This window comes from Phacochoerus africanus, chromosome 14 (genome assembly GCF_016906955.1).
Source record: "Phacochoerus africanus isolate WHEZ1 chromosome 14, ROS_Pafr_v1, whole genome shotgun sequence".
Taxonomy (NCBI): domain Eukaryota; kingdom Metazoa; phylum Chordata; class Mammalia; order Artiodactyla; family Suidae; genus Phacochoerus; species Phacochoerus africanus.
The window spans coordinates 925774-936738 of record NC_062557.1 but is presented as its reverse complement, the minus strand read 5'-3'; the positions used below and the strand labels follow the sequence as shown (position 1 = coordinate 936738).

At 67.2% G+C, this 10965-nt stretch overlaps 2 protein-coding genes across 6 annotated transcripts; one reads left to right on the top strand and one right to left on the bottom strand.

The window, feature by feature from the left end:
* Positions 1 to 1087: 1087 nt before the first annotated feature.
* CENPX (centromere protein X) lies at positions 1088 to 4018 on the bottom strand. 3 transcript variants are annotated; one of them, XM_047757586.1, is made up of 5 exons: positions 3766 to 4018; positions 1926 to 1977; positions 1665 to 1718; positions 1314 to 1402; positions 1088 to 1237 (listed from the first exon to the last, which is right to left on the bottom strand). In XM_047757586.1, exons 1-5 carry the CDS (start codon positions 3793 to 3795, stop codon positions 1223 to 1225), a joined length of 240 nt encoding a protein of 79 aa, XP_047613542.1. In that variant the 5' UTR covers positions 3796 to 4018; the 3' UTR covers positions 1088 to 1222. The 3 variants fall into 3 exon arrangements, with proteins under 3 accessions (XP_047613542.1, XP_047613540.1, XP_047613541.1); XM_047757584.1 differs by lacking the exon at positions 3766 to 4018 and adding an exon at positions 2470 to 3740; XM_047757585.1 differs by lacking the exons at positions 1665 to 1718; positions 3766 to 4018 and adding an exon at positions 2470 to 3749.
* Positions 4019 to 4032: 14 nt separating this feature from the next.
* On the top strand, positions 4033 to 10932 carry LRRC45 (leucine rich repeat containing 45). Of its 3 annotated transcripts, none has more exons than XM_047757577.1 (17): positions 4033 to 4657; positions 5109 to 5170; positions 5526 to 5596; positions 5820 to 5998; positions 6253 to 6381; positions 6994 to 7106; positions 7344 to 7402; positions 7606 to 7683; positions 7907 to 8042; positions 8144 to 8221; positions 8320 to 8431; positions 8505 to 8575; positions 9003 to 9095; positions 9202 to 9294; positions 9748 to 9918; positions 10007 to 10154; positions 10357 to 10932. In XM_047757577.1, exons 1-17 carry the CDS (start codon positions 4438 to 4440, stop codon positions 10551 to 10553), a joined length of 2010 nt encoding a protein of 669 aa, XP_047613533.1. In that variant the 5' UTR covers positions 4033 to 4437; the 3' UTR covers positions 10554 to 10932. The 3 variants fall into 3 exon arrangements, with proteins under 3 accessions (XP_047613533.1, XP_047613532.1, XP_047613534.1); XM_047757576.1 differs by having other exon boundaries at positions 4034 to 4657; positions 9745 to 9918; XM_047757578.1 differs by lacking the exon at positions 6253 to 6381 and having other exon boundaries at positions 4034 to 4657; positions 9745 to 9918.
* Positions 10933 to 10965: the final 33 nt, after the last annotated feature.

The window sequence follows — 10965 nt, the reverse complement described above, 5'->3', positions numbered from 1 at the left end:
GGCCTCCGGGCATCCCTTGTCTGCTGCCAGGAGGGTGAAGGACGGCCCCCACCCCGCAGGGTGGGCGGGCAGGGCTGGCCTGGGGTTTCCCGGTGCCCCGCCCACCCCACTTCTGCACGCACTTCAAAGTGGCTATGGGGCACAGGCGCTGGCACTTGTCACCAGCCTCTCCCCTCAGGTCTGATTACTTCCACATGCGCCCAGAGCTTTGAAGCCCGAGACTCCCTGCTGCAAGGGGGAGACAGAGGTGGGGAGCCGCGGCTGGAGGGAGGGCTTCCAGGTGCCCGCGGCAGCAGGCGGGGGGGGTCCCTCCCCAGTGGGCCGGGTCTCCCAACCCTGCAGGTCGTGACTCTGTGGTCTCGGCCCTGGGGCAGCCTCTGACAGTCCAAGCAGCTTTTGGGATTGGTGGGAGGGGGGGTGGGCCCCTGAGGGCAGCCAGGTGTCCCAACCAGACTTGGAGAGGGGCCTGAGCAGCTCCGAGCTGCCTGTCCCTGGTGTGGGCCCGGGCCAGTGGCCCTCTCTTCCCACAGTGTGCCCCCCCGGCAGCCAGCCCCACATGGTCCTGGGCACCCCAGGCCGTGACGTAGGTGGGGTCCCAGGCAAGGCAGCTACACGTGCATGGGCCCCAATTTCACTCCGCGAGGCCGGCCCACGGCGCGGCCCTCACACCTGCTGCGCGTCACCCGCCCCCCCGACTTGGAAGCAGCCCGGCTCCGGGGGATGAATGGCAACAGGCTGTGTCTGGAGAGGCGGCTCTGGTTTACTGACGCTGCTCTGTGAGAACAAACGCACAGCTCAGGGGAGCATCTTCTGAGGAGTGTCAAGTGGCTGGAAGGTGACAGCCCAGCTTGGACGCTGGTGGCAGCGCCCCATGACTCTGCTTGTGTGCGGAGGACACTCGGACAGTTGGCAGGAGGCCCACTCCTCCTGCATGTGCTCCTGCCACCCAGTGGGCGCTCGGCTGCTCCTGGGGGGCACAGGGGAGGGCACCACCCAGGCGCCAGCCCCCATAGGCTGGGTTCCCACTCAGTCCCCCATCTGCCGCATCCAGGCAGAGCGTGACATGGGGAGGGGCGCTTTGCTGGGACGCTGGCCTGTCGCCGGAGCGGAGGAGAACCTGGGGGCAGCAGCGCCTGTCCCTTCTGAAAGTAGAAGCCACAAGACACGTGGACACGGGGCTTGGCCGTGACGCAGGCAGGCAGCCACGGTGAGGTGGAAAGCCTTAGAAGTCCAGAAGCTGTTGGGGGGCAGGGGGCGTGCTCAGAACCTGCGGCTGTGGCCGGACCAGGCCCCGCTCCCGGAGGCGCACCTACCAGCTGCGGCAGCACCTTCTCCAGCTGGTCCACATCCACCCGGGTCAGGTCCTCCGCCTGGGCCTGCCGGACGCTGCGGACGGCCGCTTCTGCAGGACACAGGTGAGCAGAGACGGCCGAACCCCAAGCCCTGGGCTTTGGCCCCGCTGCTGCCCCACCCCCGTGCCAGCTGACAGCTCAGAACCGGGGTCGGGCCTGAAACACCGCTTTCCAGGGACACAGAGCTGGGGTGTTTGTGGGAAAGTGGGAGTGTGCCCTGGTTTCCCCACCAAACACCAAAATGCAAAGGGACCACGGTGGTCTGGGCAAGCAGGACGGGACCCCAAGGACCCCGCTGGGCCCTCCGCTCACCCACAACGAAGACCTTCAGCAGCTCGGCCGTGAGCTGCAGCGCGTCCCCGCTGACTGCAAGGTGGGCAAGGGAACGGGTCACGGACACGCCCTCTCCCTGCCTCCCCACTTTTGTCCCTGCCGCTTCTGACCCGGCTCACGTGCTTCGTGTCCAGTGGCCAAAGGCCCTGGCCCTGCAGAGCTGCAGTGCAGGGTCCCCGTGCCTGGCTGGCCGCCCCCCCCCCCCACCGCCGTCGCCCCCCCGGCCTCCGGTCCACGCACCTTTGGTCTTGTCATCCTTGAAGTGCAGGTGCAGCAGCTTGCTCACTAGCTCCTGGGGGACAGAGGAGGTGTCAAGTGGGCCACTGCCCCCCCCCCACACCCTTTAGGCTTTGAGTCCTGGATGGGACAGGCTGGTAATTGCCACTAGAAGTGCTCTCTCTCTGGGGTCGGGGACTGGGCAGCGGGGAGACCGCTCCCTGGGAGGCTCCCGGCGGGACCAGAGCGGTTTTGTGCTTCTGGCCCAGGGACAAGGCGCTCTCCCACTGTGGGCCCTTCACGGGTCTGTCCACGCCAACACAGACAGCATCTTCCCGTAACTGGTGGGGAAGGGCACCATAGGAACCTTGGAGCTGGGCGGTCAAGGTCAGGGACGGAGCCCAGGCTACCAGCGGGACTTCCTGAACAGCAAGGATGGGCCAAGTGCGGGGCAAGGCCCAGTCTCCTCAAGGGGGAGCTTGAGCCCCAGAGGACAGCACCACTAAGAGGAGATGGACTCGGGGCCAGCAACTCAGCTCAGCTCGGAACATTTTCGTGAGGGACACACCCAAGGAGCCCAGGTAGAGCAGCCAGTGGGCAGCTGGGCCTGAGAGATGGCAGACGCTGGTGATGAGAACCGGGGAAGGTTGCTGAGGGTGGAGGCCAGCCGGGAGAGGCTGTGAACGAGGGGCCAAGAGGACAGCAGCAGGGGGAGCCCAGACGGGGTGTTGTGCAGGCAAGGTGTGCTGGGATCCTCCAGGCCTCCAGCCTTGTCCGCGGGAGATGGCACGGCCTCGCCCAGAGCTGCTGAGCAAAGCGGGAGAGCAGCGCGCGTGACGGGGAGCGGAGCTTGCCCCCGCCAGGGCTCAGGAGAGTGAGAGCTTGCAGCAGCCCGTACCTGCGGCAGCGTCGCAGCGGCCTCGCGCACCCTCCCAGAGTGAGCGCGCGAGCTTGGCGCCACCTGCTGGTCCCACCAGGAAAGCCCAGAAGGCCCTGCCGCCCCACTAGCTCCCAGACTCCAGGGAAGAGCTGAAAGAGCCAGGCTGCCACCTGGGGAGCAGCTGCTGCACCGGCTTACCCTGACAACTAAAGGAGCCAGCACCAGCTGGGAGAGGGGGGTCCCCAAGCTTGCAAAGGGCAGCATGAGATCTGGGATTTGGTCAGCCTCTGTCTGTCTGTGTGGAGGACCACAACCCCCCACCCCGGCCCCGTGCCCCTCGCCTGGGACAGGCCTGCTCGTGGGTAATGACGGCAACCCCAGCTCTAGCCTGAGGCCTCAGGGCTAGGACTCCAGAGCTGCCCAGGATCCCAAGAAGGAGGCCCAGCCAGTGCTGCCCACTGCAGCTATTACAGTGCAGGGAGGGCCCGGCCGCAGTGATTTCCCCTTTGACGCATTAACCCCTTCTCGGCCTGGGCAAAGTGGCCATCCTGGGTGAAGAGGGAAAACTCCCCCACTAGGGAGACTGGCTGGACAAGGAAGTCCTCACCCGGGGCGGAAACCCTTCCCCTCACCCAGGCACACAAAGGGCTGCTATCAAAAGCTCAGTGCTTCCTACCCTTAGCGCAGAGCAACAAAGCGAAACCCAGAGACCACTCACAGCCTGAAGGGTTTGGGAGCCGAGCCTGCCGGCCTAGCGACCCACCCACTCGGGCCACGGAGGACTAAGTACGCGCGGGATGGGGGTCGTGGCCGGATTCTGGGAATGGGCCGACCCTAGAAGGTACCGGCCGGCAGGACGGGGACTGGTTTAGGGCCCACACGTGGCTCACGCAGGGGGCCGGGCCCCGAGCTCGCTCCCAGTGCCTTCCCCGAGCCCCCGAGCCCCCGAGCCCGTCCCGCTCCGCCTCGCAGTCCCTCGCTCACTTTCCGGAAGCCCGCGCCGCTTTCCTCCATGACCGCCGCCAAGTTGTGCGTTCTCAGAAGCCCGGCCCCCGCGCCTCCACCAATCGACCCGTAGCGCGCCTTCTGAAGCCTCGCCCCTGCGCCCCCCAGCCAATGGGGTCGCCGCGCGCGCCCACTCCCTCGCCCTAATTGGTCCTAAGCGAGCGCACTGCCCCCGCAAAGCGTCCTGGGAGTCGTAGTTTCCGCCAGGCCTTCCCGGCGCGCCCTGCTCTTCCTGGATACTGAGGGGCACCGCGGCCGCCAACCCCCGCGGCAAGCGGGCGGGGTTCCTAGGCGCGAGGCCTGGGGCGGGGGGCGGGAGCGCCCGCTCCGCTAGACGCCCCGCCCCCGAGAGCATCCTCCTCCCGGATCCTGGGCTTTGGCGTCCCCGAGGATCACCCGCCCCCGCCCTCTCGGGGCCTCCCGCCAGTTGAACCAACTGTTTGCTCCTCATTCCGCGGCTGCTGAGGGCGTAGGGTCTCTGTGCGCCCCCCCTGCGCTGTCGGGGGCTCTCCGTAGGCCCCAGGGGGAGGCTTACAGCCAGCAAGGACTGGGGCAGGGGAGCAGGAGCCAGCAGCCCACTTCCCCAGCCTCCCCGCCTCCGGGTGAGGCCTGTCTGGGAGCTTTGCCGGAAGCCCCGCCAGCCCTTCCCTCATGGAGGAGTTCCAGCGCGCCTACAGCCGGCTGTGCAAGGAGAGCGGGGCCGAGCCCCAGGAGGCCGTCCTGCAGCGGCTGCTCGGGCTGCTGCGGGGCCGGCTGGACCTGGCCACACAGAGCCTGACGCTGGACACCTGCAGGGCTCTGGGCAAGCTGCTGCAGAAGGAGGCGCTGCTGACGGAACTGGTCCTGAGTGACTGCATGCTGAGCGACGAGGGTGGGCACCGACGGACCGCAGTGGCCACAGCAGCCCTTGCAGCCTTGGAGGGCGGGCAGGGGTCGGCGTCCCTGGGCTTGTTTGCCCTGCTGCTCAGCACCCCCAGGCCTTGGTGCTCGGTGGCCCGCCTGTCCTCTTCTTTGGGAGGTCTCCCCTTCACTGTAGTCAAAGCAAGCAGCAGCATTCACTCGGGAAACTGGGGACCATCTCTCTAGCGAAAAAACCTTAGTGCCCCCAGCCAGCTGGCTTAGGAGAGTCCGCATGGGGGGGGGGGGTCTGCAGCCGGACTCTGCACCTGCCGCGTGTCAAACCTGACACAGGAATGGGGTGACTGACTCATTTTTGCCATGAACCCTGGCTGGTCTGGGACCCTCGTCCCTTCCCTCCGTCTGGGGAGCGGCCCCTGATGGAGCCACCAGGAACAGAGAGTGACTGTCCTGGTCCCTTACAGGAGCCACGCTGTTGCTGCAGGGACTGTGTGTCAACACCGTGGTGCGGTTTCTGGATCTAAAGGTGGGTGGATCTGTGCTCAGGGCCCTGCGTGCCCCCCCCCCGCCCCCCGGCGAAGCTGCAGTTGTCCTGGGGCCCGGGGATCCCGATGGTGGCGAGAGGTGGTGTCTGTACGCACTGATTCTCAGTCTCCTGCACGTGTGCCAGTGTTCTGAGGGCAGGAATGTGAGTTCCAGAGCATTCCACAGCAAACCAAGAGCCTGCATCAGGGGGCCACTGTGGTCAGGGAAAGCAGAATCTGAAAGGATTCCACGCTTTCCACCCATAGCTCGCTGTGACCTCACCCACTTCCCGATGAGGGTGTTCGGAGCCCGGCCCAGGACTCCAGGAATGACGGGCTGGCCTCTTCCTGTTCTAGGGCAATAACCTTCGCGCTGCAGGAGCTGAGGCTCTGGGAAAACTCCTCCGACAGAACAAGTCCATCCAGAGGTGAGGTGGCGGTCCCAGCCTTTGCTCCTTCTCAGCATGGTTCTGGGTTGGCTCCAGGGGACGCGGTGCACTCCTGCGCGCCAGTCTTCCTGGGCTGGGCATGGACGGGGGTGAGTGTTTCTCGAGGCTCCAGCCTCTTTACCACAGCCTCTCAAGCCTGGTGCAGCCCATGGAAGCTGGAGGCCCCATGGGGCCACACACCCCCCGTGCACCCTTCCTGCAGCCTCACCCTGGAGTGGAACAGCCTGGGCCCGTGGGAAGACGCCTTCGCCACTTTCTGCGGGGCCCTGGCAGCCAACAGTACCCTGCGGCAGCTGGACCTCCGCAACAACCAGATCAGCCACAAGGGCGCCGAGGAGCTGGCCCTGGCCCTGAGGAGCAACGCTAGCCTCCAGCAGCTGGGTGAGGCCACCTGGCGCCGGCCTTCCCCGGCCCCTGGTCCTCAGACCAGGCTGGGCGGTCTTGGTCGGGGCAAGGGCTTCATCTCTGTCTGGCCCCTCAGCCCTGCTTCCTTTGGTCTGTCCCAGAGCGGAGGGTGTGGGGCTGGGTGTGGGGAACGAGGGCCCCCGACACAGGCAGTGCTGCCCCGCAAAGGAAGTGTCTCAGGCTGCGCCAGCCCCCAGCCCCACCCTGTGCGACCCCAGGTTTCTTTCCAGACCTGCGCTGGAATCACATCGGCCTCCTGGGGGGCCGGGCCCTGGCGAACTGTCTCCCCAGCAACAGAACCCTGTGGAGGCTGGAGCTGGCTGGGAACAGCATCCCCAGCGACGTCCTCAGAGCCGTGGGTACGGGTGGCTTGCACTCCGGAGCAGGGCACAGAGCTGGCCCCTGTGACGGAGGCCTGGCTACCAGGGGAGGAGCTGCTCTGGGCAGCACGAGGAGACACATCATGGTGGGAGCCGACTGCCCGGTGCTGCTCCTCACCCCCTCGTGCCACAGTCCCCTTCCACCACGACCCCACCTCTGGCCCCAGGGTGGCTGAGCACCCTGCCACTCCCCTCAGCTCCTTGCCCTGCCTACTGTGGCCCAAGCTCTTGTAATTGCTCTGCCCCCAGAGCTGCTCTTGGCTGATCGTTTTGTAAACGCTGCCTTGGCTTTTAAGAGCCCACACGCACCTCTTAAAAGCCAAGCAGCGGCCTCTGACTTCTGGGGCAGGGACTAAACACCTACCTCTGGTGGCAGCGGAACAGCCTGCCCCTCCTCCCCCTGCGGGCCTCCCCCCCCCACCCCCTTGGAGCCCCTTACCTGCCTGGTGCACTGAGGGGTCCATCCGATTTGGGGGTGAGATGTTGCATGGTGGCTTCCGCGCATAGGCTGGGCCGGGGGCTGGGCCGGCCGTCGGCCACTCGTGGGGCTCAGGCCCCCGGGTACAAGGATCAGTTGGCTCCTTGCAACAGAGCAAGCCATGGACCGCAACCAGGACCGGCAGGCCACCGTCCGGGAGAGCCAGGCCCGCGCCCACATCCTCAGCAAGGAGGTGCAACACCTTCGGGAAGAGAAGTCCAAGCAGGTGAGGACAGGGCCGCCTCTGACCGCGGCCCCACCCACCCTGGCTGTGTGGACGAAGGGCCCCCCCTCGGTCCCCTTGCTCTGGGCCTGTGAGGTGGCTGCCCTCTGGCTGGGCGGGTGCGGGCAGCGGCGCCTTCCCGCGGACGAGAGGGAGCCCTCGGGCAGACAGCTGCCCTCCTTCTCCGGAGAGCAGGCGGGCTCTGGGCCCTGACGGGGCTCTGGCCGGCTCTGTGCCCAGTTTCTGGACCTGATGGAGACAATCGACAGGCAGAGAGAAGAGATGGCCAAGAGCAGCACGTGAGCAGGGCCGGGCAGGGCGGCGGTGTAGCGGGGGCGCCCAGGGTTCGGGCCCCGGTGTGACCTAACCCCAGCCGGTCGCCTGGCCACGGCTGAGGTCATGGGGTGTGTCTGCTGAGGGAGTCAGCTGGACTGCTGTGTGAGCCTCAGAGCCTGGAGGGCTCAGGGGCCCGGGTGTCTCGGACCCTCCTCTCTGCGCACAGGGCGTCGGCGGCCCGCGTGGGGCGGCTCCAGGAAGCCCTGAGTGAGAGGCACTCTGTCATCAGTGCCCTCAAGGCCAAGTAAGGAGGGCGGAGGGCAGGGTGGGGGCATGGGGAGGCTCCAGGACGCTGGGGAGACGTGCCCAGGGACAGAGGGCCGTCCCGACAAGGATTCAGGTCCCCGGAGTACCAGGCGGAGGTGGGAAACCGCTGGGGTGGTCACCTGGGGGGGCATCTTGGAGGAGGTGTCGCCGGCCTTGGCGAGGCCAGCAGTGGGGTGGGGATGGCCCTTGCCTCCTTGCAGGCTGCAGATGGCCGAGGCCGCCCTGGCTCTGTCAGAGCAGAAGGCCCGGGACCTGGGGGAGCGCCTGGCCGCCGCAGAGCAGGAGCAGCGGAGCCTGGCCCAGAGGCAGGCGAAGGAGCACAGGCTGGAGCTGCAGGTGGCCAGGGAGGGCTGGGTGGCAGGTGGGCAGGCGTGGCGCCGGCAGGCGGTGCGGGGTGGCAGGTGGCCCGTGGCCTCCCTTTTCCGTCTCACCCCCAGGAAGCTGCAGACCGGGAGTCTAAGCTCCTCCGAGACTTGTCTGCCGCCCAGGAGAAGAACCTGCGGCTGCGCAACCAGGTCGGGCGGGGGGGGCGGGGCCAGGCCCATGGCGAGCCGGGGGCGGGGCTTCCGGCGGCCGGGCTGGCAGCTGCCCTCCTGCGGCGCCCACTTTCCAGGTGGACGAGCTGGAGCGGAAGGTGAAGTCTCAGCAGGAGCAGCTGTTCCTGAGCAGGCAGGAGCTGACCACCACGTCCGCTGAGCTCAAGATGCGGGCTGCGCAGGCTGAAGGTGGGCTCGCGGGGCCGGAGACCCGGGGCGGGGCCGGAGGAGGCCCACCCACGCCCTTCCCTGGTGCTTCCAGAACGCCTGGAACTGGAGAAGACGCGGTCCCGGCAGAGCCTGGAGGACGCAGAACACCTGCGCTTCAAGGAGGTGCCTCGCTCGTTGCGTCCTCGGGCCTTTGCGCCCCCCACCCCCCACCGGGGCCTGCGGACGCCTCCGTGCGGCATGGTGTCCCCAAGGCACCCTCCTGGCCGGGCTCCCCTCAACAACCTGGGGTGCCCGTGGCCCTTCTCCAACAGTGCTGGCAGATGTCAGACCCAGAACCTCCCAGCTGGTTTCTAGAAGGAACCCTGACCGGGCTGGGGCCGCTGGGCAGGCTGCCAGGTGCTCAGTGTACCTGGTGGGGTGACGCTGGGACACATTCTCCGACCTCACTTCCTGCGAGGCCGCCTGGGGCAGCCCCTGCTGAGAAGGAACAGGGTCCCCAGGACTCAGCTGCTCCCCAGGGTGGGGATCCCCCGAGGAGGAGGCTGGGGAGCCAGCCTGCCAGCCCCACGCCCTCCCCACACCTGGGCAGGTGGAGCACATGACGCGCCACCTGGAGGAGAGTGAGAAAGCCATGCAGGACAGGGTGCAGAGGCTGGAGGCCGTGCGGCTGTCCCTGGAGGAGGTGAGTTGGGCGCCAGGCCCTGCCCTCCCCTCGAGCGGCTGGGTGTGGCCAGAAGGGGTGTCTGGGCAGGGGCAGGACAGGCCCAGGTGGCTTGTCTGCGGTGCAGGAGCTGAGCCGGGTGAAGGCGGCGGCACTGAGCGAGCGTGGCCGAGCTGAAGAGGAGCTTCTCAAGGCCAAGAGTCAAGTGCGTCTGGAGGAGGTGAGCCCAGGCCATGGCCTGCTGCTTGCAGCGCCCACCAGGGAGCGAGGGTGGAGGGGCTGGGCTCTGGCGGAGAGGGAGAAGGGAACAGGGGTTCCTGGGGCACAAAAGAGGCAGACAGCACACTCAGGCACCCCATCTGGCCCCCCCGCAGAGAGCCCGTGCCATCCAGCCCCGAGGTGGGGAAGGGGTTTGACCCAAACGTGCAGCCTGTGACCACGCGGTGGAAGCGGGGGACCGCAGGGGGGTGGCAGCCTGGGGCCGTGGGGGAGGAAAGCCCTCTGTCCAGGTTGAGCCCATTCAGGGCAAGACATGTGCTAACTTTCGTGACAAGGTGGTTTATGCTTTGCAAAGAAACCTCGGGCCGAGTTGGCGGGGAGGGGTCACTCCTCACGTGAACTGAGGCCCACAGGCCAAAGCAGTTGGCCTGCGCCTCTCCTGTGCCCACAGCAGCAGCGCCTGGCTCACCTGGAGGAGAAGCTGCGGCTGCTGGCGCAGGCGCGGGACGAGGCTCAGAGCACCTGCCTGCAGCAGAAGCAGATGGTGGCCGATGCCCAGGCCCGGGCCAGCCAGCTAGGCCTACAGGTGGAGGGCCTGAGGCGGCGCCTGGAGGAGCTGCAGCAGGTAGTAGCCGGACTCTGGGGCCTCCCAGGGGTGCCCCTGGCCCCCAGACGCCACCTCACCCCCGCCCACACACACACACGCCTGGCAGGAGCTGAGCAATAAGGACCAAGAAAAGGCGGCTGAGGTGACCAGGGTGCGGCTGGAGCTGCAGGAGCAGAATGGCCGCTTGCAGGCGGAGCTGACGGCCCAGGAAGCGCTCAAGGAGAAGGCGGCAGCCTTGGAGCGCCAGCTGAAAGGTGGCAAGGCCTTCTCGCTGGGTCGTCCCACAGGAGGAGGGGCTGGCCTGGGACTCTGCTCGGCGGAGGATGCTGGCAGGGGACGCTGGGTGTTTGTGCACCCAGGGGGCCCTGAGCAAGCCCCATCCCAGTCCCCGTGGTGCCCCTGAACTGCAGGAGCCCGGGGCAGCGCCCTTCCTCAGCTGAGCTTCCTCCCTTGCAGTGATCGCGAGTGACCACCGGGAGGCGCTACTGGACAGGGAAAGCGAGAACGCCTCTCTCCGCGAGAAGCTTCGGCTGAAAGAGGCAGAGATCGCCCGAATCCGGGAAGAGGAAGCACAGAGGGCCAGTTTCCTGCAAAATGCTGTCCTGGCTTATGTGCAGGGGTCCCCCCTGAGGACCCTGAGCCCCCCAAAGTGAGGGGAGACAGGAAGGTGGCATCTGTCGGACAGCTGTGTCGCACACCTGCCTGTCCATCCTCTGCTCAGGAGGAACAGGTCCTGGCTCTGGGGGCAGTGTCTGCAAGCTGGTGACCCGGAAAATCAGTGCTGGGGTGGACCTGAGACCAGGGCGGCTGCAGCTCACGACCAGGGGCTTCGCCTGGGGGTCCAGCGCCAGGCCGGCCAAGAGGGCTGGGCTGGGCCCGGCGCCTTCCCACTCCTTGGTGCCGCCGCAGGAACGAGAACACGGACCGTGGTGGCAGGAAATGTGGGGGAGCAGCGCCCCACCCACTGGTCAGTCACCCGGCGCTGTGTAAGCGCGGGGTGTTCCGAAATACAGATTTTTGCACTTTGTGGTACATTTGGGCCCAGCGCCTTTATCCCGCATCAGC

What these genes read in the sequence shown, in the direction of transcription:
- CENPX (XM_047757584.1), bottom strand. Translation starts at nt 3,045, where the DNA reads ATGCTGCCCTTTGCAAGCTTGGGGACCCCCCTCTCCCAGCTGGTGCTG. An exon ending in CAAGGATGACAAGACCAAAG is followed by an intron (nt 1,719 to 1,925) that starts GTGCGTGGACCG and finishes CCCACCTTGCAG; the next exon opens with TCAGCGGGGACGCGCTGCAG. An exon ending in GCTGAAGGTCTTCGTTGTGG is followed by an intron (nt 1,403 to 1,664) that starts GTGAGCGGAGGG and finishes TGTGTCCTGCAG; the next exon opens with AAGCGGCCGTCCGCAGCGTC.
- LRRC45 (XM_047757576.1), top strand. Translation starts at nt 4,438, where the DNA reads ATGGAGGAGTTCCAGCGCGCCTACAGCCGGCTGTGCAAGGAGAGCGGG. An exon ending in GCGGGCTGCGCAGGCTGAAG is followed by an intron (nt 8,432 to 8,504) that starts GTGGGCTCGCGG and finishes TGGTGCTTCCAG; the next exon opens with AACGCCTGGAACTGGAGAAG. An exon ending in AACACCTGCGCTTCAAGGAG is followed by an intron (nt 8,576 to 9,002) that starts GTGCCTCGCTCG and finishes ACACCTGGGCAG; the next exon opens with GTGGAGCACATGACGCGCCA.